Source organism: Antrostomus carolinensis, unplaced genomic scaffold (genome assembly GCF_000700745.2).
Source record: "Antrostomus carolinensis isolate BGI_N321 unplaced genomic scaffold, ASM70074v2 scaffold5345, whole genome shotgun sequence".
Classification (NCBI taxonomy): Eukaryota; Metazoa; Chordata; class Aves; order Caprimulgiformes; family Caprimulgidae; genus Antrostomus; species Antrostomus carolinensis.
Window position 1 is genome coordinate 1 of NW_010315630.1, and position 27,109 is coordinate 27,109.

Here is a 27,109-nt window from a genome sequence, read left to right on the forward strand (position 1 = left end):
GTGTTTGGCTGCAGCCAAAGGAGTGGAACCAGCCACACTCACTCACGACCGCCGTGTGCCTACCTCAGACCAGGGTCCAGCTTTCCACTGGGCAGGGCAGGGCACTCGGTTGCAGGGCCTGCGGCTCTCAGGGCGATCTCCGCTGCAGTACTTGAAATGGACGGAGCGGTTTGCGCCGTCAGGAAGGGGCTGAATGCACCGCACAGTACGGAGCTGGTAGCCAGAATTCCCACAGGTTTTTGTGCAGTATTCCCACTCGTCTGCTGCCCAGCTGGGAAGTACAAAGGAATAAGAAATCATCACAACTTTTACCTGTTCTCTGTACTGCTGCCAGGTCAGGCAACCCTTAGCATACAACATTTCTGTGATGAAACCACTCGGTAAGATCAGTAACCGCTCTGATGGTACAAAAACCATCTGTAACACAGCAACTCCAGCCTAGAAAGCTGTCAGCACCCTCCCAGGTCTGGCTGGGCTTAACTTCCACGCTTACCACCAGGAGCAATCACTTCTATCTTGATGCGAGAGACACTCACAGAGGCTGTGTGCATTCCTGAAGGTTGCACATTCTACGAATGGGCTTTGGCTTTTTGCTGGCTTCACAGAAGCTGCGATGAACCATTTTGTTATCACTTTTCCTGCGGCACCCGTACTTGGTGTACTGGAACCCTGGAAAATATTTCAGAAAAATTAGGAAAAACAGGTCCTTCTTACACTTTTTGCTTTACATGGAAGTTTTATGGCCTATTACATGGTTTTACATGACAGATAGTTACAAAGTATTTAAACATGCTCACATTTTGTTCAGTTGTCAGGCCAAGATTGCCTCCCAGTGCTCTGTGGATGCTATTCAGAACACATCGCTGCGATCGGGTTTTAAGGCCAGAAGGGACAGTTGTGACCCCTTAGTTTAACCTCTGCATTTCACACAAACCATGGCAGAGAGAGGGGAGAAATTACCTCCTTAACATCGAGCAGCAGGTCACTGGCTAACCTGGGAATGCACCCAAGTCTCAGTTCAGTGTTCTGGCTCCCAGAACACATCACCTGCTCCACTGCTGTATGGAGAGTTAAAGTGATTCTGACATTCACATTCCCCATCCTTTGCCTAAGAGTCATGTACATACCAGAAGTAAAGAGAATGCTTGCTAGCAGAAATGTCTGAGTCTGTGCTTCCCAAGTGGCTTTGGGTATCGAATTTAAGCCTTTAAAAATGGACTTTTTTTTTTTTTTTTTCCTAGGCTGGAAGTGTGACACTTTTGAGTAATCAGACAGTTAAAGATATTTAAAGCTTGGGCACCTAAAATAACAAGCTGCTTTTAAAAAAAGGAAGGCCAAGATTTCGAAAGCATTCACTTCCCCCACCTTTCACTTTTCCCCTTTTGGTAATTCGTCAGTCATTACTAGAAGGTGCTACATCATCTGCTTACCTCCACCACAGGGCTTGGAGCACTGAGACCAGCTCTTTAACGCCCACTCAAAAGTATCTATTTCTTCCTGGAGGACGTTGTTGCTGTTGATAGTTGGCACTGAATCCTCGTGAATGATGTATTTGTAAGTCAGGCTAGATCTTGTGTCATTCTCCCGAGGAATGATCTATTAATAACCAAAGGTAAACAGTGGTACAAAACCAGAGCTATTATTTATTCCTTTGCAAAGTAAAGAAACCAAGGCCTGCCTCTTAGGGGAAATGTGGAACCTGCTAGTTAATTCATTGGGCAAAAACCCCTGGTTTTTGTCTTCACCGTTAGAACTAACAATAGTAAGATCAACACAGAGCCATTTCATATGAGATACATTTCTAGGCTAGCATTCTAAGCTGGCCAAGTAGGACACCATCATCTAGGAGGAAAGGATGGTGTGGCCACATCTTTTACTTGGCTGAAGAGTTGGGCTGGTCTCAGACAGGGTTTGACATGCAATGCCCTTTTCTGGTCCACTGAAAGTGTCCTGCTGATGTCCGACAATGCAATATATCGGGCTTCTGACTGACATATGACTGCTGTGTAAAGAGTCAGGAGTTGACAAGAGAGGGTCACAGCTACAGTGAGAACAGGGCTTCAGGCTACCGGCCGTCTCATCAGCACGTCTCTTCCAGAGAGGCGTTACCCCACCATGTTTTATCTCGGCACAAGCTCCACGCTGACCTTGCACTTTTGATAAACCCACCATATTCCCACTGCTTGACATGGAACCTACCAGCACAACCACTGCATCGTGCAAGGGCCCATCAGTGTGGAGAGTTTCTATGTCGTCTTCTATGTTGTACTCCCACTCCACGCCCAGGTCGATGAACGATCGGGATCTGGCCTCCTCCCCTTTCCCATTCAGAATATAGTGTCCTGTGGCCTGGTTCTTAATTGCTGAAAGGATTGAAAAGAGTGCCAGTCGTGCCTCCCACCACAGCATCAGCAGGCATGGTGGCCTACGTGAAACTTGATAGGACACAATCTAGAAGGCCTTTTGCAAAAAACCCCAACGTGCTAGCAAGTGCTGCAGAAGCTTTGGCTCAGAGAAAGGCCATCTCACGCAGCCACCAAATTCCACTTTGATGACACGTGCATTTGCCTATTTGCTTCAATTTTGTACCTCCTTATCCACGTGAACTAGCTATAGAGACAGACCTAGAGAAAGACTGCAGCACCTCTCCCTCTGCGATGCCCGCACCTCCCATGCTAGCTCAGTTCTCAAAAAGCACAGGTAGCAGCAAGGAACTCGGGTTAAATCTTCAGGATCACCCATCTTCCTTATTTGCATAAGACCAAGATGAGTGTTACTGGGGAATGCCTCTTAGTAGAGCAGACACCTCAGCAGACTTTAAGTGCATTTCTTATTTTCCTCAGATTATGGAAGTGACAACTTTTCCATCACATCTGAGCTTCTTTGGTGTACATATGCATATACCAGATGCTAAAATCAGTAAGCAAAGAGCTGAGGCATTTGAACCCCTGGGAAACTACTTGGTTTTGGGTTCCTACGCCACACCTTGAAAGTCACACAGTGTGGGGATTATTATGATGATGATGCTCCAATTAGAAGCCAATACATCAGCAGTCTGAAAGACGGACTTGTTTTTTCTTTTCTACAACTTTTTCCAGTGCACCATAAAACATGATTAGAAAAAAAAAAACCTATGCAGAAATCTGACAAGTTCCTATGATTAAAGTAATCCAAATGCAGGAGCTCTGCAGTACCTAGCAGGTAGCTTCATGAAGCCACTTGCTGCCAAAGCAAAGCTATCCTTCTCTGAGAGTTACTATTAGGCTGTGCTTGGTCCGAAATTAAGCTCGTGGACCTCAAAAGCCAAGTTTGAAATTATCACAGTTGAAACAATTTCTTTCCCCCCACCCCCCCATCCCCCCCTTTTCTATTCCTACTTCTTTTTAGTAACAAATCCAACTCTGCCTGAAGGGTTTACAGCTCAGACACTCCCCTAGCACAGGAGCAGCTGATTAAAAGGCTGTTAAAATCCACCAAAGATGGATTTTTCTAACACTAAAAAGCCCTTAAGCATTAGAAAATGGTAAGCAGTAAGAAACAAATTGATTGACAACAGTATGAACTGTCCTACGTGAGAAAAATCTGAAATGAAATGGACTGCAGAGATACCACAAGTTCCTCAATCTTCTTTCCATTATAATAGCTGCTCCGTACAATCTGCAGCAAATAATAATAATTAAAGATCCTGAATTTGATTTGCATCATAGAATACATAGTTTTTACTCTGGCAGTGCCTGTTTAAATGTGAGCCATGACCATCTTTTGTTAGTAAACATGCAAACTGGGATCAGTTTAATATTCTGAAGAATTCAATGGAGAAGTAAATGTTTGTTTGCTGAGCTTATGCTGTTGGACTCAGTCCTTAACATGCAATTTTGAATGCACGTATTTACCCCAAACATTTTTCTTTGGTTACCTCATTTCTCAGGTTCTTCTGCATGACTGCCCCGTGCTTCTCATCATGCCTCAAAGCCAAACCCAAGAAAACACTTACCAAGAAAGTGAGGAGAAGCCTCGTCTTCTTGGACAAACACATGTCGAGCACCGGGAGGGATATCAAACATCTTAAGGTACCCTTTGGCATGTGTAGTAGTCAATGGAGAAAGCAGAGATGGAAAGAAAAAGTAATAGCCATGGTTAGGAGCGCACTACATGACCCAGCTCCTACTTGCAGAAGAGGGCATCCACCACCAACTGAGGAGCAGCATCAGAAAGAACTGAGCAAATAGATTTGTAACGTATTCAACAGGACCTCCCTGTGTTTCTTCTCTTTCAGGGAGAGAAACCGGTTACAAATCTATTTGTCACTTGATTAGCTACACGGTTAGGAGCCATATCAAGTAACAGTTCAGGCAAAAAATATGTTTCCTATGTTCCTCAGCACGTAAGGGGGAAAAATATGAGTTTTCCTGATTATTTTTTCCAAATCACTCATCAGCCAGGCTGTTGGATTCGAGCTGACTTACTGTCACGTTAGATGTTAATGTCATAAGTATGTCTGCTTACTTCTGAAATGCCAAAGACCAGAGAAAGGTGGGTGTCGTACAGAGTACATCGTCACTGCACATCAGAAGAGGCTTGTCTGTATGGCAATAAACCCAAACTATTTACAACTGTGAATGTAAAATGTATCAATGTGACGGGGCTGAATTCAACACTCTACAGCTAAAAGTAAAAAGCTGTTCCCAAAGAAAGTGGTTCTTATTTTAAATGTCAATTACTTATTGGTCCAAACCACGGGTAATTAGTGTAACATGAGTTAAGTATTGTCATCAGAAGACTAAAATCCCTCCTAGGGACCTGTCAGCAGGTACTGCTAGGTCGAGTTTGAAACAAGAGCATCATAAGCACTCTGACTGCATGCTATCTTCATGTTTCTCTTATTTTCTCTTTAGCATCTGCAGATTTAATTAGGATAAATCTTTGCAGATCCCTTTTTTTATGAGTTGAGTAAGTTTCTCTCTGTTTTGTACTCTGCTATGCAATCTTCCTGAGTAATCCAGCCTTGCTACAGCAGGAGTGTAGATGTGACAAAGAGTTTTATTATGTGTGCACTGCAAACACAAGACGTAGCATTAAAGTAATTCTGTTTCATCCTGGGGATTCTGGGACTAATTAACATGTTGGTCGTTTGTCACGCACCTGACATCCTACAGCTCCTTGGAAAACCTAAGTGAAGAAAAAGAGGAGCTACAAATAGATAAACTCACTGCCTTGGCTGAGGAGCGACTGTGCAAACAGCACTTGCCAATCTTGTCACTGATGGTCTTTGGAGCATACGAAACACAAAGCTTTTGCCTGATTTGGCGTTTTCTATCGATGTCTGAGTGGAGGTGAGAACTGCAGCGAGAACTCTCGAGTTGCCGTGGATGCCTCTCCTTCTGCAAGCACTTGCAACTTACCCAGCGTATTTTTAGACTCCTCTGTTTCAGAAAGGGAAATATTGCGAGCTCCTTTGGGCAATGTAAATGCTCCTCTTGTCTTCCCTTAAATAGAACGTCTGTAATTAGTGCTATGGGAGCCAAGCCTTATTATTTCATTGACTATGTTTGTCAGCCAGATGGTCTTTACAAATGCCAAGTATAAATTACACTATGTGTTCAAATGCATTTAAAGCAGAATTAAGACACATCTAGCAAATTTTAATAGTCAATGAAAGTCAGACCAGTGAAAATTTAGGTAGGTGATTTTAAGTTGGATACTTGCAGATTTCATTTTCCAGCAACTTGAATTCTTTTTGGCACCTCTTGCTTAAATGTTTTCCTGTTGGAAGAGGTCAATTAGTCTTTTTAATGACTAGATTGCCAAAGTTACTGTAAAACAAGAAACATTTCATAAACACTTCTATCGCTTTCAGAAACGTTTACAAGTGGCTGATTAACAGCAGCCTTCCCTGAGCTATCTCCTTGCACTGCCTCTCATTTTGCATTGTCATGCTTTCCAGTCACTGAAAATGCTGTGCAAAGATGCAATCTTGAATTATTATTCATAAGAAATGTGTTGCAAAATACCCCAGAGTGCGGTCTGAAAATTTTAACTAGGTTGTTCTTAGTTCTGAGCTAGCAGAATGCTACCAGGTGTTCCCCTGGATCTCTGTCTTAACCCATACAACTTAAAGGGTATGAGAAATGACAATTCCTGCCAAAATATTTTTGTATTTGGTTCAGAACTCAGCTGAATTTATTTTTAATTTCTTTATTTGACTAAAGGGCTGTAATTTGTGAGAAAGCATCATAAAAAATCAGTTTGATGTGAGGATCCATATGCTCACTTTATATGCACAGAAATTCAGAGTTTCGTTTACAATTCTCGAGTTCAGGTTTAAGAGGAAAAGCTTGTGACAAGCTTAATCTTTAATGGGAGAAAGAAAATATTTCCTTCAGTCCTCCTACAGACAGAGGCAAGCTACACTCGGTGTCAGGCCAAGTATCTTGATTTCTTCTGCATTTCACTGTGAGAAGAACAGTTTGGTTTTGTTTAGCAAAACTCAGTGTATTCTCACTTCTTGCAAACGTTGTCTGGCTGGGCTACAACATTTACAAATGTAAATGACAATAAATAATAAATGTAAATAAGACAATAAATAATGCTCTGCGTAGTGAGTGTTTCTTGATACACTTGATTGATCTATTCTTTATTCTAATAGGTCCTTCCAAGGACAGAAATAGGACACTTGTTTTCAAGATGACATTTCTTTATCAGGGACTGAACTATTTTTGCACATCAGCTTACAACGTGTGCTTTGCTACCCTCGAGTAGGTTGTGCCTCTGACCAGTCTGCACAAGCCCTAAGTGTGACAGAAACACCAGAGACCACAGAAACGACACCCAGATGCTTGAAAATGCTGTTCCTACCAAGCTTCTTGGGAGTGCGGGTAAAGGTTCCCTTCACAGTTCGGCAATGCGAGTTATCCCCGCCACAGACGCCACACTTATCTTCAACCTTATTGGAGCCAATTTCCTTGTCACAACCCACTTTCTGCAGAAGGAAGAGCAAAAAAAAAAAAAGAGAAGGCTTTGTCATTGGTTGTCACTTTTAATGACGGTGGGAAGCCATTGCAAAATGAATGCCTAGAGGAAATTACCACCCAACACTATTTAAACACAAATTACTTGCAAATCTGGTGCTGGATTTTCATGTGCAAATGGATTCTTGCTTTATATTCACTGTACTTCAAGATTAAGAAAGATGGGAAGGGCAGAAAAAGAGACACATATCAACTACAAAAAACAATAAATCCACAAATAATAATAAAAAACCCCTCAACTATACACACACACAGAAAAAAAAAACCCAAAGGAAACTGTCCTACTGTAAACACCATACACCAAATAAAAAAATCCCAAAATTAAACGAACGACACAATTTTCAGACACAAAACTAAGTGCGAAAAAGGCAAATGAAACGATCGGTTGAGAAGTGGAGTGATTCCATGGAACAGGTCTGTGCTGTTGCTCTAATTTAATTTACATCTCAAGGAATTACCAGGAATATGATGCTGCAAATTTTCAATTTAGAAACATCTGCAATGTCTGTCTCTGCGTAGTGGACTGAGTTGTTCTGACTGATTTTAACCAGGGCTGTTCTGTACCACGGCACAGCTCAGACTCAGTGAGGACCTTGGGAAGCTGTCACTCACCACGCATTCTCCACGAACACAAATGCTGTAGGGATCTTTATAGGAACAGCGAGTCCCATCGTGTGCCAGCTGCTTCATATAAGCAACATCTCCGGTTTCTTTGGATTGACAGTACAGGTGACATCTCTTATTAGCTGTGTAGCAAGGGAAGAGAAGTAACTGCATAAATTAACAGCAATCCAGGTGTGTTTCAGAAGAATATCCCACTGAAGGAGTGAAGAGAATATGACTGGGATAGAAAGGACCTTGAACAGACAGCTGTGGGGATAAGAAGAAACTGATTTGCTTCTCTGTGAATGATGGGCCTAGCACTTGGAGATCTTCTCCCAGAAATCAGTTCCCTTCTAAAAAGGCTCCCAGGACTGGGTTCTCAACTGTTCTGAAAGCAGCTTTCACTCCGCTCCTGTTGGGAACAGGGCTGAGTTTCCAAAATCACAGAGATGCAGAAAAACGACAGCAGAAAAATAAGTCTGTGAGAAGATGGTACTAAAGCCAGGTGAAAAGCACAGAGGGTTTGGGTCTCTCACTTTCTTTATCCTTTTTTGAAAATACCAGCTAAACACATATTTCCTGGTTCATGTCTGAATCTCACTCCTCAGCCAACTGTACAAAGGGTATCTCAGGAGGTACCTGAGGAACAAATGTCAGCAACTCCACCACGCCTTTCAGAGAACTAGAAATCTGTCTTGGTGCTTGAAGCTGCCCTTGTCACTCACGGTCATTACTGGGTTAGACTAATGTTAGTAGCAAACTTCTTTCCTTCTGGAGCCATCTTTTTTTTCCTGCTTTTCAGTCTCTCCTACACTTGCTCACACCCTGATTATTTCTGTTCTCTGCATGGCTGATGAACAAAACTCCCCCACAAGATCTGGGAGAGTCCAGGACTGACTCGTACGAGAGGCAAGTAACAGCACTTACAGTCAGGGTGTTCGTAGGGCAGCCAGTGGTGTTTGCTGTTCTGATACTCAAAGTGGGAATTGCGTTGCTGACATTGCTGCGCTCTGAAGTCCTCAAAGTGCTTCGCACACTCCTCTGTGTTGCACAGTTGAAACTCAAAATTGACACCAGCGCAATCTTCACCTCCATTAATGGGCCTGTGAAGAGAAGAACATGCAAGAGATTCTAAAACCTCTGGATTTTTCTTCTGTCTTAGGGGAAATGTCGATTTTAAAGAGATGATTTTGCAATAAAAGGCGCGTGAAGTGACAGAGACGGAAAGGCAGCAGTTACACCGCACAGACGCCCACTGGCAGGATAACATCTGTGCTTGCCCAGGCATCCCCCAGGCATATGCTGAGATGCAGGAGTAATCCACGTGCACATGCACGCTGCCAAAAGTCGATTTACAATTAGAGATTATCTAAGTTTATCTTGCAGCTTGCTGAGCTCACACACCACATACTCTTCACGCTCTTACACGTCAGCTAAATCCTTGGGATACTTTTCCACAGGCTTTCCTCTCTAAACTCCTGGATTCTCCAAAAATGATCCTGGCTCCCTGCAAAAAGCCATGTTTCAAGGGGCTTCAACAGAACGTGAATTTTGCCAGACTCTGTCCAAAACCTAAATGCCATTTAAGCTGACACCTCGAACGATTCCCAGTCGACTGGAACTAGCGCCCAGCCAGAGGACCTACATTGGATTGTTGCACTGGCGTGTTCGAAAGCGAACTCCAGTTCCGCATGTTCGTGAGCAGGAGCCAAATTTTGTCCAGGGTCCCCAGTTGCCATCCTGCTTCAGCTGGTTAGCGTTCTTCCACATGCAGTGACCTTTATAGCACCACTGAGAGAAATTGGGCAAAGAAAACAGATGAGAAAAGAAACAAAAACCAGCTCAAATGTATAACTGTGGTAAAATTAAGAACACACAGAGATGATCTCGCAGGCTGAGAAGGGACATCTCAGAGAACAGGCTGCAAGCAGAGACTTTCCTGGGGACAAAGGGGATGAGGGTCTATGGAACCGTTTCACGGGCAGACACGTGAAGCTCAACACGTTCCACCCTCCTCTTCACTTAAGTAAATCGTTGTTTCATTTGAGTCTTAGTCGCTACCACCTTTCTGAAGGAATTTTCATGTTCTGAATATTAGCAGGGTAAAGATTTTGCTGATGATTAGATGCGCTTTGTTTTTTTTTTTGTTGTTTTTTTCTTTCTCTTTTTTTTTCCTCATACTGGCCAAATATCACACTTCTGCAAATAGGCAGGAACAAGAGGGCTAGTCACTGGGCAGGGTGTTGTTTTGCTGCTGGCTAGGGCATACTCAGATGGCATAAGTGGCTCTCCTGTATCTCAAAATACACAGAATTTGCTAAACAAACATTTTTTTGGAGTATAATTTTATAATTAAAATGAATTAGCAGCAGGACACCCACTAACGGGGATATTAAAAGGGAAAAATGAAGAGCTAATCCTAAGCCTACACAAACATTTAACCACCAGATGTCTGGACCACAAGCACTAAGAAGTGGTCCTACAGTAATGGCATTATCTGTTACCTTGGATTCCTGAAGACACTTTATGGACACTTTGCAGATGAGACAAGCATCCAAAAAAACCTAACAAAAAGGCCACAAAAGTGGCTGAGAATGGGTTACACCACAACCACGGTTTCTATGTTCAAATATGCCTTTGTACTACAGCAAACCTTGTCCAGTTCACAGAATATCCCAGTGGGAAAGCACAGCTCCCTCATTTCCCTTCCCCTGGCTCCACACAGGGGATGCCGGGCAATTCCCCGCTTTCTTCTGTGTCCTTCAACCCAAACGAATGCAACTATTGGGGTTTTTTTTTTCCACTACAAACATAAAGAAAACACAATACTCACTTTTCCAGGGGCACATTCCGTCCCATCGAGTGGAGGTCCTTTCTTAGTCTTGCAGAAATAGGGGTTATCTGGATGGCTACACCACAACTGCTTGCATGGGTCAAAGGTTCGGAACTGAAATGCAGAAGGTTTATGAAACAAAACTCAAAAACATTAGATTATGAACGTTCTTCAGATGAGGATTCAACCCACCCAAGTCAACTCATCTCACACACGTGGCTGCCAATAAAGTACAGTATCTTCAGAAAGAAAAGGGCAAAATTATCTTCAGAAAGAAAAGAGCAGTGGATTCCCTTCATCTCCTAGTCCTGAGCTGGTGAGAAGACAGGAGGAGACACTCAAAAGGGGGAGGAAAATGAGGTTTTTTTTCCCCCTTCTTCCTCAGGGTCACTACCACAAGTGTGTGTCATGCAGACTGTGCTGCTGTCCACTTGACCATTAAACCAAATGACCTAGATGACTGGGTTTCACCCATAAATATCTCTCTCCTCTTTATAGATCTGTTGAAACCACTCCATTAACTGCTCTTCAATTATGAAAAAATGCATATATTGCAGCTCTTAAATAAGGCCAGACACCGGGTTGCTGAATGGACATTTGTCTTTGCCACGACTGCTTTGGACGTACCGCTGTGCACATTTTATAGCCAACGCCAAAATCAAAGCGACACTGTTCGTCCATGGAATAATTGATGCCTGGCAGTTCAGGAAGCTTGGGCCAATCGTGTTCGAAAGGGTCATCAAGAAGACAGTCGTAAGAGCTGTGGGACAATACACAGAAAAAAAACTCCATGAGAAGATGCAGTAATTTTCTCTTTTTGATCAGCAAGATCCAAGTACTTATTCTTAGTAAGGCAGTACTCCCTTTCTCCAACCTGTTTTGTGTCCTGTTGACATAGTTACTGCTCCCCAAAACACAGACAGTCCCTTCTGTAGGACATGACTGAGCTTTGGCTGGGAATATCCAGCAGCAAAATCCCTGCATTTGCTAGAGATGGTGGAGAGGCATCTCCAGCCTGTCCCTGCCCCAGCCAGACAGGTGAAATTTGCACTTGATTTTCTGTCACCAGAGGCAGAAAACAAACACTCCTCCACTTTGAGTGCCAAAGGGCAACATCTCAGTGGGCTTCGACCTGGAGTATGACTCCTCATACAAGGCCTAACACACAGCCCACTGTAGTCACAGTGGGTCTTTCCACTGACTCTAATAGCACTTTGAAACAGGACAGTAGTCCGAGAACAGGCGTTCTTACCCAACATCTACCATGTTCACAGGGATAAAGCCCTACCTATGCAAAGGGCAAGAATAAGGCTTGCTTTTTACTCATTCCTCTTTTAACTCTGGTGTCTTAAAACATGGCTACTGGTGGGCTGCTCCTCCTGCACTGAGATATTTCATTTTAAACTCCAAGGTCTCCATCAATTACCCTTTTATGCTTAATGTTACGCATAGGTTTTCTTCTGTAGGAGATGTGGGTCAACTCATGAAGTCTGTTCACAGAGTCACAGAATGGTAGGAGTTTGAAGTGACCTCTGAAGACCATCTAGTCCAACCTCCCTGCTAGAGCAGGATCACCTAGAGTAGATCACACAGGAACACGCCCAGGTGGGTTTTGAATGTCTCCAGAGATGGAGACTCCACAGCCTCTCTGGGTAGCCTGTTCCAGCGCTCTGTTACCCAAAACTGTTTCACTCAGTTTTGACTGGAAAAAACAGCTATTTGCAATGGAAGCCTGAGTAAGAACTGGATGAAGAGGCACCTACATGGAAGGAGAGAAGAGTCACCAGGGACCCGTTCTCCTCCCTAATTCAGACACGTGCATGCCGTCTTCTCTCTTCCACAGCTTTTGCTAGTTCCTTTTCTGAGTTTAGTTTCATGGCATAACTCCTAGAGAAATCAAAATCTAGGGAGAACACCAGCTACGCAACACAGAGGCTGCCAGAGAGACTCCGGCTGTGCTCCTCAGAGGATGCACTGGGCTTCGAGTACAGCCCTAAGTGAGGAAGCCCTGCTGCTGGCTTATAGCTTTTCTAACATAGATCTGAAGGAAAAAAAGCATACAGCAAAAAAGGTGACCAAAAACTGCTCCCCTGGAGGCAACCAGGTGTGGAAAGAGCAGTGCCTCACTGCTGGAACACCTCTGAAGGTTGAGCCCCTGTTTGGAAGCAGGAGGCAGGCTGCCCCAGAGGCTCCCAAGCCTCAGGACCTCAGAGGCCCCAGCACCACTGTGTTTATACAAAAAGGGCTTCTATGGTCAAGGGTCCCATTTAGGATGGATGCTCCTGCACGCTGGGATTGCCTCTCCTCTCTTCTCCTCTCCCTAGCAGAGGGCAGCACACTGACCTCATGTCCCAGGAGCTGCAAAGACATCAGTTCCCTTTAGTAAAACAACTACCGCCGAGTGCCAACAGCTCCTTACTGGATATATCTTTTGAGTTCTTGGCCGCTGCACCTGGACCAGTGGTAGCGATGAAAGGCAGCCTGCACCAAGGGAGCCATGACACTCCCCATTGCTGTCTCATCCCCACATCTGTTCCCTTGCCCATCGTGCTCCATTCCCAGCCTGTAACAAAGAACTCGCATCAGAGCCCAGGCAGTTTCCACTCTTCAACTGGTAAAACAGCTGGCAAGAAAACAGGTTCTCATGCACGCGTAATCACGCAAAACGAAAACGTTCTTTGCATTGGACAGGTATCACCTGCATTTCAAACCCATCTTCTTTGACACCAAAACGTAAGGACTCCCTGAACTCTCTTGCCTTTATACTTCCTTTTATTTTTTAATACCAGGAATGAACTAACTAGACGATGATGACTTAATGCTGAGGATAAAGGAAAACAACAATTCTGCTCATTAGGGGGTAGTTCCTGTAGACACTGAATCGTTCATGTTTGTACACTCATTTATCAAAAGAGCCTGTTTAAACACAGAGCTAATGCAGTTACCACATTGCATCTCCCAAGGGCTAACACAGTTGGCATGTTACATCTCCAAGCATGCACCTGCTACAGCAAGTGATCTTGTCATCTCCAACTGGGCTGAATTCCTCCCAGTGAGCTGAACAAGTAGCCTGCACTACTTAAGGAAGACAAAAATAAAATCCTCAGTGCCTGACATTAATTCATCCAGACAGCTAACAAAGATCTGCGCTTAATCGGTTACTTACAACCTAACATTTAATCATTCTTGGAGGAGGTTCCAACTCTAGCAAATCAGCACTTAAAGTCAATGAGAATGAAGAAGTTACCAGATTCTTGACAAGCTACTGTCTCCACTGCCTGGGCTGCCTTCCTGGTTTCTTACTGACCTCCTCTTCAACCTAGAGAAAGCAAGTTCCCCCCCTCTCTTCCTTTCTTCTCCCACTTAGCTCTTCCTTGCTTAAACCACTGATGCATTCCAAGGGGATGGAAATGAAATCAGGATAGCTTTCGTACAGCCATTAAAATTAAACTACTTGAAGCAAGCAGGAGATGCAGCATCATATTTTCTTGGCAATCTAATTGTAAAAGTTCGACTTACACGTGACCGGTTTCATGAGCAACCACAAAAGCTGATGAAAACCCATCCTCATGGTTGAGAGTACAGCTTCGGACCGGGTGACACATGCCAGTAACAGGAGCATATCCTATTGAGAGAAAGCATGGCTGATTCTTTTACCCATTACATTTATTTTACATGAGACCCCCCAAAAGAATTACTACCTGAGAAGAACCTAGGATTATATTATTTTGATTGTCAGTTTTTTCCTCTGTCTTTGCAATTGCTGTCAAACACAGTAAACAGCTCTGACATACTGGGACTGATTCCATGGACATCTGTGTCACTTCAGGCACTTAAACTTTTATCACCAAAAAATGCACGAGATTCCTGTTCCATTCCAAGGCAGAGCTATATACTAGGGATTTTTTGCATGTGTTCACATTAGTACCTTCATCTACATCCTGCCTGGTGCATATTGCACATCTTCTCCTCAGTAAAAGTGAAAATCTGATGACAGGGAAGTCTGTTCAACATCTCAACCCAACCAGTTTCACTCCAGGCATGCCAGCCCAGACACGAAGGAGAACTCAGGCCCTTATCTCCCTCTGAAAGGTGAAGGGAGCATGCAGGTACTGAACACCCATCTCTAAGACATCTCCAGCCAGACAGCCAAAACATGGTCTCACACAGACTCTTCTTTAGCTACACTGACGTAAGTCACACTTGGTGAATTTACTTCCCATTATCATTAGTTCCTTCAGTCATAATGATGAATGCAGGTATCACAGTAGCCAGCAAGCTATCTATAAAAAGAAAGCTACAATGAACAATGCAATAAAATAAAAGTGAAGTTGAAGGCAAAGTGTGCTGAGCGTTCCTAGTGACCCCTGCGCGCGCACGCACAAACACCTGGTATTTGAAGAAAATAAGCAGCTATTTACTTACATCTCTCAAGTAAGAAATGTCACCTGCTACAGTGAGATGTAAATGGCAAGGGCACCACGGCAAGGTCTACTTGGACCAAGCTTCAATGCATCTTTAAAATTGAACACTTCCTTAAGCAGTGGCTGAATAAAGGCCTATGCTGCTTATTGCCTCAGGACCAGATAACAATGCAATTTTCCAATTTTCCTCTTTTCTGGCAGATGCTAGCCAAGAAACACCAAGTCCAGGTTGTTTTGCTCCAGGTCAGCTGCATTACCTTGCATACCAGCAGGCCCAAAGTCTTGCCTGGTTAAGAAGATGGCATGATCATGGTGCTCAGAGTGATTGGGGTCCGACTTCTGCTGCTGATAGGCCCAGCGGCAAACGTTCTCCAAGCTTCTCGAGGGATTCCCCCTTTCAATCAAGCTAATGGACTGAAAGAGCAACACATTAGACCCAGGAGCTCCTAAAGGTAGCAAAATCAGACAAGTTTGGACTTTGGAGCACCAACCAGGTCCCCGTTTCTCTCTTCCTAATACCCTGTCACTCTAAAGTCATGACAGCCGCCTTTCCTATGATAAAAGAAAATGTGTATGTTTAACAGTGACCATGCACGTGTAACAGTACATCTTTAAGGTTTTTTTGGAAGACAGTTTAATGAGTGTTCACATCACCTGTGAAAATAACTGCCTTTCTGTGTCTAGCCTGTCATGTGCAGGAAGAACACACACAGCTTGATGCTAGGATTGAGTAAGGATGTTTTCGTTTCTTTTGTTGGAACTTGGTTACATTCTGGACTGCCAGATGACAACGTGACTCAGTTGAGATGAATGAGCACGTAGTGACACATGTAGTCTGCATGGAGGAAGCAACACAAACATATAGGACAATGCCCCAGCTGGTGCAAAACTCTGTAGGGCCAGTAAATGTCCACTGATGAACACAGATTAAACATCTGTCGGTTTCTGCTACAGTGTGAGCCTACAAGCTCAGTAAATTTAATTACAAGACAAACGTCAAACCAGTCTTTTGACTTGCCCAAATTCAATGTCTGAGCTAAATGGAACAGACATGATTTTCATCAAACCCTCAACAGCATTACTGCTTTCCTCTCATCCTGAACAATTTAACAAGCATTTGTTTCAAAACTCTCTCAGTTTCTTTTACCAGCAAAATCAATGTCCTGTTACAAGTACTGTTCAGGGTACAAAGTGGAGGAGCGTGCTGTGACCCAGCAACAAGGGTGCACACAAAAAGAGAAAAGAAGATAGTTACACCAGCAGACTGTTTGGAGGGGGTGCCCCTGCAAGCCATGTTGGTCAACCAAGCCGATTGCTTCTAGTAAATTGATTTAATTCCCAAAAGACTCAAAACTGCAAGAATTGAGGCTGCAAGCCTGAGCAGGCTGAGCCAGTCCTGGACCTGCAGCACAACAGGGACACTCAACATCAGCCTCAGGAACACACACTTAGCCCAAGCCACGCAGGGAAAGCAGTTCTCAGGACCTAGCTGTTCAGTACAGGTCTGCTTCCACAGCCCTTCATGGGATTCACATGGACTGTAATTCCAAAGAAGCTGAAGGCAGAGAAATGGTTGAGGCTTGCTTACCTTTGCGTACCCCAACATGATCATTCGGACCAGCACAACATTTATGTGAACACCCAGGGATTCATCATGGTAAATTTCATTCACCTGAGAAAAAAAAAAAAGGAAAAATTAAGAAAGGGGACTTCTAAGGCCACTCATACGTTATTTCAAGTGCTTATATCCCTACAGTCTTCTCAGAAGAAGATTCAAGTCTCAGATCATTTCCATGCCGTGGGAAACGTCGACTACACTTCCTGTCATCACACACCCCCTCACACAGAACTTCCTGAAGCACACGTCAAGAGCCCTCTCAAGTTTAACAGCCTCTGGATCAAGGCCAATAGAAAAGGTGATTGAGGAAAAAAACCCGAAACTTCACGTTCAAACCCTGCAAATACTGATCTGAATGCTTAACTTCACTCATTTGATACACATAAGGAGGGACATGAGGTTATTCCTGAAAGCAAGGGTATAGCGGTGTGTTCACATTCACTGAGGGATTGAAAAGCAGATAGAGCTTGCTTTAACAACAGATAAACCCATCACCATCCATCCCACGTGGCCACCTCTGCTATGACATCTGGCCACCCTAGCTGTGGATCAATCCCAGATTCTGTTCCTATTTGTTTCATCAACCATTTGCCTTACTTCAATCAGTTTAAACACATGGGATGAGTCTTTTAGTGGGGAGAGCAAGCAAGCATACTCTTGTTCGTTTCGTAAAAGGTTCTGCTGCCAGTAGCTCTCACTTGAGGAGATGTGCCCTTGACTTCAGCAGAGGTTTGTCCTTGGAAAATACTCGAGGATTTGACTTAAAGCCATTTTTGCATTCTGAAGCTCTAGGCTGGGAAGGCAGAAAATTAAGACAATGACATGAACAACAAGGCTCAGTTTCTGCACACAGGTAGGCACATGTTCAGCTTTAAAGATGTGAACAGTATTCTTGATTCTCAATCAAGTCTTAAAACTAGTGGCCAAAGTGTCTCCAAAAGTCCCAGAAACGCTTTGGAAATTTTCATCTGAAAGTTTTAAAGTCAACAGCACTGCTAGAGGCATAAACACTGTAGCATTTCTACAGGGTAATGATATCTCCAAATACACTTGGTTGCTGCAAGTCAACGCGTTCTGTTAAAAAAATTCACCATCTGCATGAAAGCATGGAACGTTTACGTGATCTGGAAAGACTTCCTACCTTAAAAACAACTGCTGGCCTGAGAATTACACCCGTCCGTAAGACAACATCATGGGACCTCAAAACTCTAGTCCTCAAGGACTGTAGAAAACATACAGGAAAGAGCAAACTTCAAAGCCCACAGGGAGCCCTCCTAAAACAGTCCATGGCTTCGCACCAGATCAGGTCTGCAGCAATCTCCAAGGAGTTCTCTACGCATCACTTAAAGGCAGAATTTTGCTTCAAGTGTTTCGAGCCCCATTTCCAAAGGAAAGAAAGACGAGACAGTCACTCCCTCTGTTATTTCTAATGCCCCGTTTACCAAGCTCCAGCAACACTTGCAAAAGAATAAAGACCTCAAGGAAATGTAGTATCCAGAAGTTTTGTGAAAATAAGCAGGTGATTAGAAGTAACAGTCTTCTTACTGCACACAAGGAAAGAAAGACTGCATGTCCTTGATGACACACAGATACAGGAGCTCAGAGAACGCTCCCAGCACAAGAGAAGCTGATGTCCCATTGGAGAGCCCAGCCACGAGACAGAAATCCAGAGGTGACACTGCAGTTCCACTGCTCACTGACCTTCTGCAATATTTCAGGCTGGTTTTTGTTTTGAAGAATTTTTTTAGAAGCAGCTAAGACTGCTGCCCTACTTTTTAGAAATACATTAGAATTATGTGGTCACTTTTGTACTAAAAAGAGTATTTGTGGAAGTGACATTAAAAAAATCCAGAATTATGCAGATGGGTCAAAAATTGTTCTTCTTGAGAGCCTGCCTTATGTCTGGGAAGGTGAGAACTGTCCTGCCACCAGAGTATAAATTAGGGGGCTAAAACATCTGCAGATCATCAATGAAGTTACTGATCCTCCTAAAAGGAGAATAAATATTATATTATGGGTACTTGGTGAAAAATAAATACCACTGTTTGGAGGCTGGTATATTTGAGCAGGATTTAGAGGGGTTTTTTTTTTTAGTCAGGGTAAACAGAAATTCCCCCTTCCCCTCAGGGAGAAAGGTCATTCCAAGTTGTCCAGACTGTGGGACCTGGCACAATGATTTTAGGCCATGGTTTTTAAAAACACAATCCCTTTTAGAACCAGCTGAGAACAGACCGCCAGCGGGACAGTTTTACAAGGAATGAGCACATAACTCAGACTGTCCGTCTTGTGAAGCAATTATTCCAAAGTTCAATTCTTCATCTCCTATTTTCTCCCCATAACACAACAGCATTGCTCCCACAAAGGTCTGTGTCAGAAAACACATTCACAATTTTCCTTGTGCCAAGAAACAAGCAGCTTCTCAGGAGTAACTTTCCTACAGACAACAAGGATCCTGGAATTGAGCTAAAGATTCAAGTTTCCTTTGAGATTTCTCTGCAACACCATTTTTTACCCCACTCTCTGTGGATCACTTTGGAGGGCTCCACTACAGGATTCCCATGAGGAGCAAGTTCACCTACAAGAAGTCAGTCAGCACTCTTGGTGGGACAGTGATGACAACTCCACAAAGTGGGGAAGAATCTGTTTACTGAATATTGTTCAAACAGACAGAATAAATGCAAACGAACTGCAAGGCTGCAGTAGGGGACACTGGAACGAGGAGATAACTGCCAACCAAGGGACTTTGGTGCTTTGGTGGAAACTCACCTGTGTTTATGCAGCAGGAACGTCATGGGTGAACTCACATTCCCAAACTGATGGACTCGTAAGACAACAACGGCAAAACTGAAAGCACCCTCTAGCCAGACCTCCTCCCTGAAGGAGAAGAGGCTGGATTCTCACCTGGCACAGAAATAGCTGCCTCTTGACCCACCGTCAACACTACACCCCCGAGGTACATTGGATGGTTCCTCTGAGCACCTCTTGCAGTACGAACTCCTGGTAGCTGGCCTTTCAAATTCAGGACAGACAGCAAGCTGTGGGTGTGTGGCTGGTTTTGTGCAGGTACCGTGCAAGTCCCTGCCAGGGCTGCCCACCAACCTTACCTCCATGGTGCCCAGGTAGGGGCTGCAGGCTAATCCAAGGCAACCTGCAGCCCTGCCAAGGACTGAGGTCCCAAATAACTTGGCAGCAGGTAAACCATTTGCCCAGCAAAGGCTCACCCACTGTCACAGTCTCCCCAGACCAGGTCCCAAGGTCTGCCAACACAAATGGTCCCTTCTGGCTTTCAGCTGCAGGAGGACGAGGAAGGATGGATGCTGCTGTTGGGTCCAAGTACCCAGAGACAAGGGTACTCTGCCCCTACTCCTGTTTTTCACAGAATCATAAAATACCAGGTTGGAAGGGACCTCATCTAGTACAGCCTTTTTTGGCAAAAGCACATTGTAGACAAGACGACCCAGCACCCCGTCCAGACCAATCTTAGAAGTGTCCAATGTTGGCGAATCCACCACTTCCCCGGGGAGATGATTCCAATGGCTAATTGTTCTTATAATGAAAAATTTTCCTCTCATGTTCAACTGGAATCTCCCCAGGAGTAGCTTCTACCCTTTACCTCTTGTCTTTTCCATGTGACTCCTTGTAAAAAGAGAGCCTCCCCTGTTTCCCACTCCTCTGCCAGTTTGCATTCTACTTGCTTTCCCGCTGTTCTCCCGCAGATTCTCCAAGGGATACTCCACAGGAGATCGATCAGGAATGGTGCCAACACTATGGCAGGATTCGGGGAGATGGAGGCTACAACTCCTGATGTGCTCCTGGGAAAGGTAAGATCAGGAAAATGTCGATTCTGTCACCTCAAGGAATTCAGCTGATACTGCCCAGCAAGGGACAGGTCACCGAACTAGCGAAACAACCTTAGGGGAATGACATGTTCTCCCATGGGTGCTCTTAGCCCTCAGCCCGTCTGGGAAAGGGAAGGGAAGGGAAAACAGGCTATCAGGGACTTTGACAGCTCATGCTGTGAGATAATGGTAAAACTTCACCTAATAGCTAGGGACCACACTAGATTTTATTGCTTTGGACTAGATGAGCCCATATGGGCTTCTGACTTCCAGCGCAGACCCTTAACAGCCGTTTTAGATGCATTGCTGATGTTGGGTTTTCCAGCCTGTTTCTTCAGCCAAGAGTACGTACAGATATTAAATATAGGGAAACATCTCGGGCATTTCTTTAGCTGGAACGGAACCTCCAGGCCTGGAGCTCCCAACAGCAGGGCAAGGCCGTGCAGGGCTTGGTTCCCAGTGAGCCACCTCTGGCACCCGGAACAGCACAGTTGTCTCAGCAGGGCACTGTGCCCAGGATCACCAGTCTTGGCACAGGGTTGAGTGAATGTGATTTAACACTGCTTTTTTGCACTTGAGCCAAGTAGTGTTGCTTACGATGCTTGTATATATTTGTTCTTTTGAAGCTACTCTGGAGCTGTCTTGTACAGGATGCATTACACGTGGCAGAACTGCCCGGAACTTCCCTGCTTGGGAAGGCAAGTCTCAGTGAGTTACCATCAGCCTTGCAAAGCTCTCCATGAATGCTGTGATCATCCATCACAAATCCTTTCTCATCTAGAATACCCGACTTCTAGGAATAGTAAAAGATACAAGTTTAGATAGGCAAGGTTCAGCTCTTGGACCTTCACCCCACTAGATCCAAACCTAAACCTGAACCAAAGCCAGGTTGATGGCTGTCAGGCAAATTCAGCTGTGCTGAGCTGTGTCTGCTGATAGCAGCAGCGGATTGGGCTGCAACAGCCGCAGTCCCAGTGGCTGGTGACCTTCTAGGAGCAAGCAAAGACTTGCTCATGGGCTTTCTGGTTCCCTCACACAGTTTTCCCACAGCTTCTAAGATGTATATGGGTCTGACACATATGCACTGAGAAAAGGCCGCGTACTGCAAGGGATTATACATCTCCTTTACATTCCTTTCATGTAGTTTTTTTTTAGATTTCTTCTAAGGTGTGAAAGCCAGAAAACATTTAAGCTTGAGCAATTCTAGCATTCAGTGCTGGTATAATACATGACTTTTAACGTATAGTGTGAGCTGTGCTCTTCCATAATGTGCACTTCCATAGAAACTGAAAGTGTAGCTCAGGACTGTTATCTTTATACCTAGTATCTCACCCTTGATTTTAAGCCAGAAATGTATATGTAGACAAAAAATCCTCGCTAACCCCATAAGACACTCTATGAAAAAGCAGTTCTGTGAGTCTCTGTTCCTTTGCAGCTTCTACAGAAATATGGATATTGCCACACAGGTTAAGGAACGGACATTACTAGAAGGTTTGCTTTCTTTCCAAGAGCTGTTAGGTGTTTAGAACACTTCTTTTGCTCTGCATGTTTATTCTTTAACCAGGTTTCTTTCAGAACTGTGTTGCAGGACAAGTTAGGAATTATTAGAAATGTATCAGTTGACAACTATTTTCAAATTCTTGGAATTACCCTTGAATGCGCCCTAGAAAACTACTGCAAAAAAGATCAGTTAAAGGAATATATAGAAAAGAGAGAACCATACCTGACAGCAGACAGAACAATTGTGTTTGTGTTGAGTGTGGTCTCCTAGATACTCCTGCAAGAGATTACAAAGCCTTTTGCATTCCAAAACAAGCGGTGCAGCTCTATGGAAGATACTCACTATGTTCATGAGGGTGAGGAGGTAGTTTTGGACATGTTCTTTGCCATGGAATCGGACGACAGAGTCATCCACACCCAGCAGCACCTCGATGTTGTAGTCATCATCTCCCGCGTGCCGGCGTCGCCTCAGGGTTTCCTTCAGTTGCTGCTCTGTGCTGCCGTACAGGGAGCTCAGCTCGCCGGGGCTGCCGAGAGGAGGCTCTACAAGAAATAGTCAGACATCAACGTTTACTCCAATTCCATTACAGAAATATCCTCCTGCACAACATCCTCACCACTTCCTTGGATAAAATAAATCAGGAACTCTGAAGAGATGATTCTAGTGGTGTAGGGGAAATCACCAGATACCCAATGAAAACATTCATACAACCATATAGTTCTATAATTTATCCCACGGTTCTTATTTCAGGCATAAAGTTCATCCCTAAGGAGATTTAGGCCAAATTCTTCACTTCCTATCATTTTGCAACAAATCACACATGTCATAGACTTCCACAGACATGGGATGCCTCAGCATTCGCCGGGGATGCTGTACAACACTTAACTCCTGGCTTCAGTGCTCAGAAGCAATGCAGTCAGCCCCAGTTCACACTGAAAAGATCTCAGCAGTGTCGCGTGTTTCCCTTCATATCCCATCACTGGAACAGCTAAGCTACAATTTCTGACTGACTTACCATTTTTGCAATTCTTTGTTTAAAAAGCAGGTGTTGGAATAGCCTCTCCTGTGAATGCTAGAAGGGTCCTTTGAAGACATGGGTCAAGGGGCAGAGTTTGGATCAACCATTCTGAATTGGCTTTTAAGGGGATACATTCAATAGCCTATGGCTGCAACGGCTCAGAAGCTATTTCTTCCACTTAGGACAGTAAAGCAAAACATCACCACAGATTTTTTACAGGAAAAAAGTCACAGCTGTAGGCTACTTAGTTCTTCCTAAATCTGAGCCAACAAGCTCTAAGCAATAAACAACAGGAACGAGGCCAGTTTGGAACATCTCATGGCGTCAACCACTGGCTACATACTGCAGTCCTCACTAGGAACTGGGCCGCTCTTGTGTCTGGCTCTGTGGCAGTCAAGGAGCATCCCCATTCCCCAGCTCTTCCATTTAGGAGGAAGAGATGATACGGTCCTTAAATGCACAGGGATCTTCCTCCTCTGTGAACCCAGCAAAAGCAAGCAGCCTCAAGTTGCGCCAGGAGAGGTTCAGGTTGAATATTAGGAAAAATTTCTTCTCTGAAAGAGTGGTCGGACATTGACAGGCTGCCCAGGGAAGTGGTGGAGTCACCATCCCTGGAGGTGTTCAAGAAACACGTACATGTAGCACTCAGGGATATGGTTTAGTGGGCATCGTGGTGATGAGTTGATGCTTGGACTGGATGATCTTAGAGTTCTTTTCCAACCTTAATGATTCTGTGAAAGGCGAGGAAGGTCCTGCCTTCCACTCACACTGAGTCATAACAGGGCATGTCCCCAAACGACGGCACAGCTCTGAAGCCCTTTTTCTCTACGCTGCAGATGATGAAAACCAAGGTTGCAAGTACACAAACTATCCCTTCTCATCTTTTCAGGCAAGACTCCCAGTAAACTGGAGGTGAGTTTTGCTTGCGGAAGGACAGCAGGACTGGGGCCAATGCTTCAAAACATGCTGGATGGACACACTGTAATTCACCTTGAGCAGATTCAACTACTGGCTGAACCAGCTGGGAAGCCTCTCTCCTAAGGATCACAGGGGTTCACACCACCAAAATAACTCTCCCCAAACCCCACATCAAATGGCAAGGTTGTCCCAAGTTTTCAGCAGCTTAGCCCGCCACTGTGTGTGAGAGACCAGGTCTGCAAAAAGCATTACAATTCAACCACGAGTCCTCTCGCTCACGAGAACGTGCACCCTGTGAGAGCACACAAATGGGAAATTCACAGATGAGCTCCAGTTCTAAAAATCGCTGCAGCTGGCAAAGCTGCCGAGCACGGTGTCCAACGGGAACACACCAGGAACGTCACCGCACCGCGGCACGACTGGAACAGCCCAAGATCAATTCAGAAACACCCAATGATCTGCGCTCTGCAGCAACTTTGGTTTGGCCATCGCTTCCCTTCTTAAATAGGTGGTTTTGTGCTTCAAGCAAAGAGGAGAATCTCTTTCTTGTGTGCGTGTGAGCAGGCAGAGTGAGTCAGAAGAAATTCCTTTTTTTTTTTTTTTTTCATCCCTCTTGTAGCCACTTTCTGAGTATTCTGAGAATACACAGAGGGTATTCTCAATATGCCACTATTTTCCATGCGTGCACCCACAGAATATTTTTCAAGTATGCAATCCCAACAAAGTAAGAAAAAATAACCTCACTCTAGGAAGAAATGTAATGACCATTTTTGGCCAAGATTTGAAAAAAAGAGAAAGTAGTACTGGAAACATTCTCTAGCATTGAGCCTCCCACCTCCTGAAATGCAACTCACATACTTCTGTCCACAGAAACCCCAAACCTCCCCAGCTGGGCTCAGTGGTAAAAACCCAACCGTTTCACTCGACCATGAACACACGACTTGTGAGGACACGACGCAGTGCCTGCTCGAGCTACAGTTTTCCTGGTGCTGACTGATTTTTTAGGTTTTTGTCTGCTGTTCTTGGCACTACACAAGTACGTTACTACACTTACAACTATCCACTTTAAGGCTGATTTGAGCTACTTACCAGCTAGCGATTACTTAGCAAACTCCATGTCACATGTTGTCTTTCCTCATACCTTGCTGGGAAGTGAAGCTATCGTGTCCTCTCCTTAAAAGCACCTACAGTAAATTGCTACGCCCTGTCCAAAAAATACAGGGTAATACAAGTGGTTTATCTATTCTCTTGTCTCTTTTCCATCATCCAGTGTATAAGTCTTTCTAGGATCAAGCAATTAGAATTATATGTACTAACAATAGCTCTGTTTGCCAATGCTGTAATCTGCATCCATTGGTAAGCACTTAAGAGAACATAAGGGCAAAGGGATGATGGAGTGACACAAGAGCAGCAGCACAAAGTACATTCCTATAGCCCAGTCATTAAATTTTTATTTAATATTCAATGATTTCTTCGTGCTGTGGCTCATGATTCAGCTAAGTACTAGGGCACTAGCGGAAATTTCAGAAGAGCTCACAGAGTCAGTGAGTCTTTTCACAGCATTAAATGCCGTTCCAAATACCTCCAGCAACCTGAAGTTATTTACTGTAACTGATCATCATTAATTTTGGCTAACTCTAAGAAGTTTGTTCTGTGCTCACTGGTTTCAGCCAAGGTGTAGGAATCAGCAGGTATCCTTTGTGAGCAGCACAGAAAGTGTCCTCAAATGTGGTCTGTTCAGGAGATGGCCCTATTATTCTTATAAATACAAAATACACATGCAAAATTGAGAACCTCCCAGGCAGGCAGACACAGAGACAAACATATCAGATATTTTATCTAATCTGCTCCACAGAAGGCTGTCCACGTTTGCCTCTGGTCTACGCATCATATGGCTCCAAATGAAACTAATTACAAAGCCAAGCCCTATGTTTACTGTGAAGTTGTAGTGAAAATCATCTTCTAACTCCTTTCTGTGCTGAGAGCTTTCTGGCTTTGGGAGGGTGAGCTTTTCAGAATGCCACAATGCCCACAGTTCAGAGTTCTTCCAAAGGCTTAGAGATCCTGCAGCAGGAGACATCACGGAAAAACCTTAGGGGAGAGCTATTTACTGCAGTAGGAGTGCTAGGGCCAGTGAAGACACCACCGTTTAATTCATCCAGTAGGTACTTAAGAGGTACTCATAACAGAAGGGCAGAGTTCAGTCTGAATGCTTCTTGCCCAAAATCTTTGTTAATGCAGAAGTAAGGCTGTTGGCTGTGCTCAGCAAGACTTTCACAGGCTTTCTGTGTTGCAATAAATAGCAAACGCAACCATCCTTTTCCTTTTGACCCTCCCTCTCACCAAAACCAAAAGATATGTACGTTGTTTTCTTCAGTCCAAGGACTCTTCATAAGCATCTGCACGTGCCGGCTGACTCCCGGGGACAGACAGACGTCTGCAGCGCTAGTAAATGTGTTAGTTACCTCTTGGTAGTGTCACACGCTACTGGAACTCAGGACACACAACCCAGCTAAGGCTCTCGAGGTCATTAGGCAAAGGTTAACAAACAGGCACGCTGTGGCTTCCCCTGTGTACGGTTACAGGCTTGGGATCTGATGGGCTGTTAACAAAAACTGGCATTCCAGGAAAAACACACCATGGTCTCTGCACGTCAATCCAGGGCTTAGGAAAACGCGAGGGGCTTGAAGCTCATGTAACTCTACTGAGCACCAGGAGTGCAGGCAGCGTATAATCTGCAAATATTTAAATCCAGGGGTGGTTTCAGCATTGACATGAACAGTTTACACATAGGGAGTCCTGCAGATTTGTGAACTGAATGCCACAGAAGTGCCTTTGGACACCTCCTTACCTGCATGTTGGAGCTGCTGTCACCATGTAAGGGACAACTTTCCTTAGAAAACTCTTCTCTAGAGCACAGAGCAAGTAATTCAGATACAAGCAAAAGCTGGAGAAACGACACCCTTTTTATGAATGGGAAGAGATTACAGCAATGCTTACTAAAGTGAATTATTTAAATTAATAATTTGAAGACAAAGACTCTTTGCAAGTTGATTTCCAAAGCCCACCCAGCAGCTTAGAGCGCGTTGTCTGACACAGTAGGGAAGGCTGGCACCGCACGGCAGCGTTCTCCGTTACGCACAAAGGAAACTAAGTCAGTTTGTTTGCGGATTTATGATAGACAAGAGTAATCCTTCCTAATCTCATTCTGGAATTAGCTGGTTCATTATCTCTTCCTTTTTTATTTTGCTAGTCACCTGCATCTTGTACATCATCATCTTACCTGTCAGAAGAAGATTAGTTCATGCTCTTTCACTAAGGGAAAGA

General features: G+C 44.3%; 1 protein-coding gene across 1 annotated transcript in view; it reads right to left on the reverse strand.

Moving 5' to 3' along the window:
• Window positions 1-63: 63 nt before the first annotated feature.
• Window positions 64-27,109, reverse strand: part of ADAMTS3 (ADAM metallopeptidase with thrombospondin type 1 motif 3) — a gene marked incomplete at both ends in the record, with an annotated part of 103,350 nt that continues 76,304 nt past the window's right edge. Inside the window, 16 exons of the mRNA XM_029084960.1 lie at window positions 64-271; window positions 537-669; window positions 1,431-1,596; window positions 2,200-2,363; window positions 3,995-4,075; window positions 6,856-6,979; window positions 7,641-7,774; window positions 8,559-8,734; window positions 9,277-9,422; window positions 10,465-10,578; window positions 11,092-11,224; window positions 12,884-13,027; window positions 13,984-14,089; window positions 15,146-15,302; window positions 16,477-16,560; window positions 22,189-22,388. Of these exons, the coding sequence (XP_028940793.1) occupies window positions 64-271; window positions 537-669; window positions 1,431-1,596; window positions 2,200-2,363; window positions 3,995-4,075; window positions 6,856-6,979; window positions 7,641-7,774; window positions 8,559-8,734; window positions 9,277-9,422; window positions 10,465-10,578; window positions 11,092-11,224; window positions 12,884-13,027; window positions 13,984-14,089; window positions 15,146-15,302; window positions 16,477-16,560; window positions 22,189-22,388 (2,270 nt within the window). The remainder of the gene's footprint in view (window positions 272-536; window positions 670-1,430; window positions 1,597-2,199; window positions 2,364-3,994; window positions 4,076-6,855; window positions 6,980-7,640; window positions 7,775-8,558; window positions 8,735-9,276; window positions 9,423-10,464; window positions 10,579-11,091; window positions 11,225-12,883; window positions 13,028-13,983; window positions 14,090-15,145; window positions 15,303-16,476; window positions 16,561-22,188; window positions 22,389-27,109) is intronic.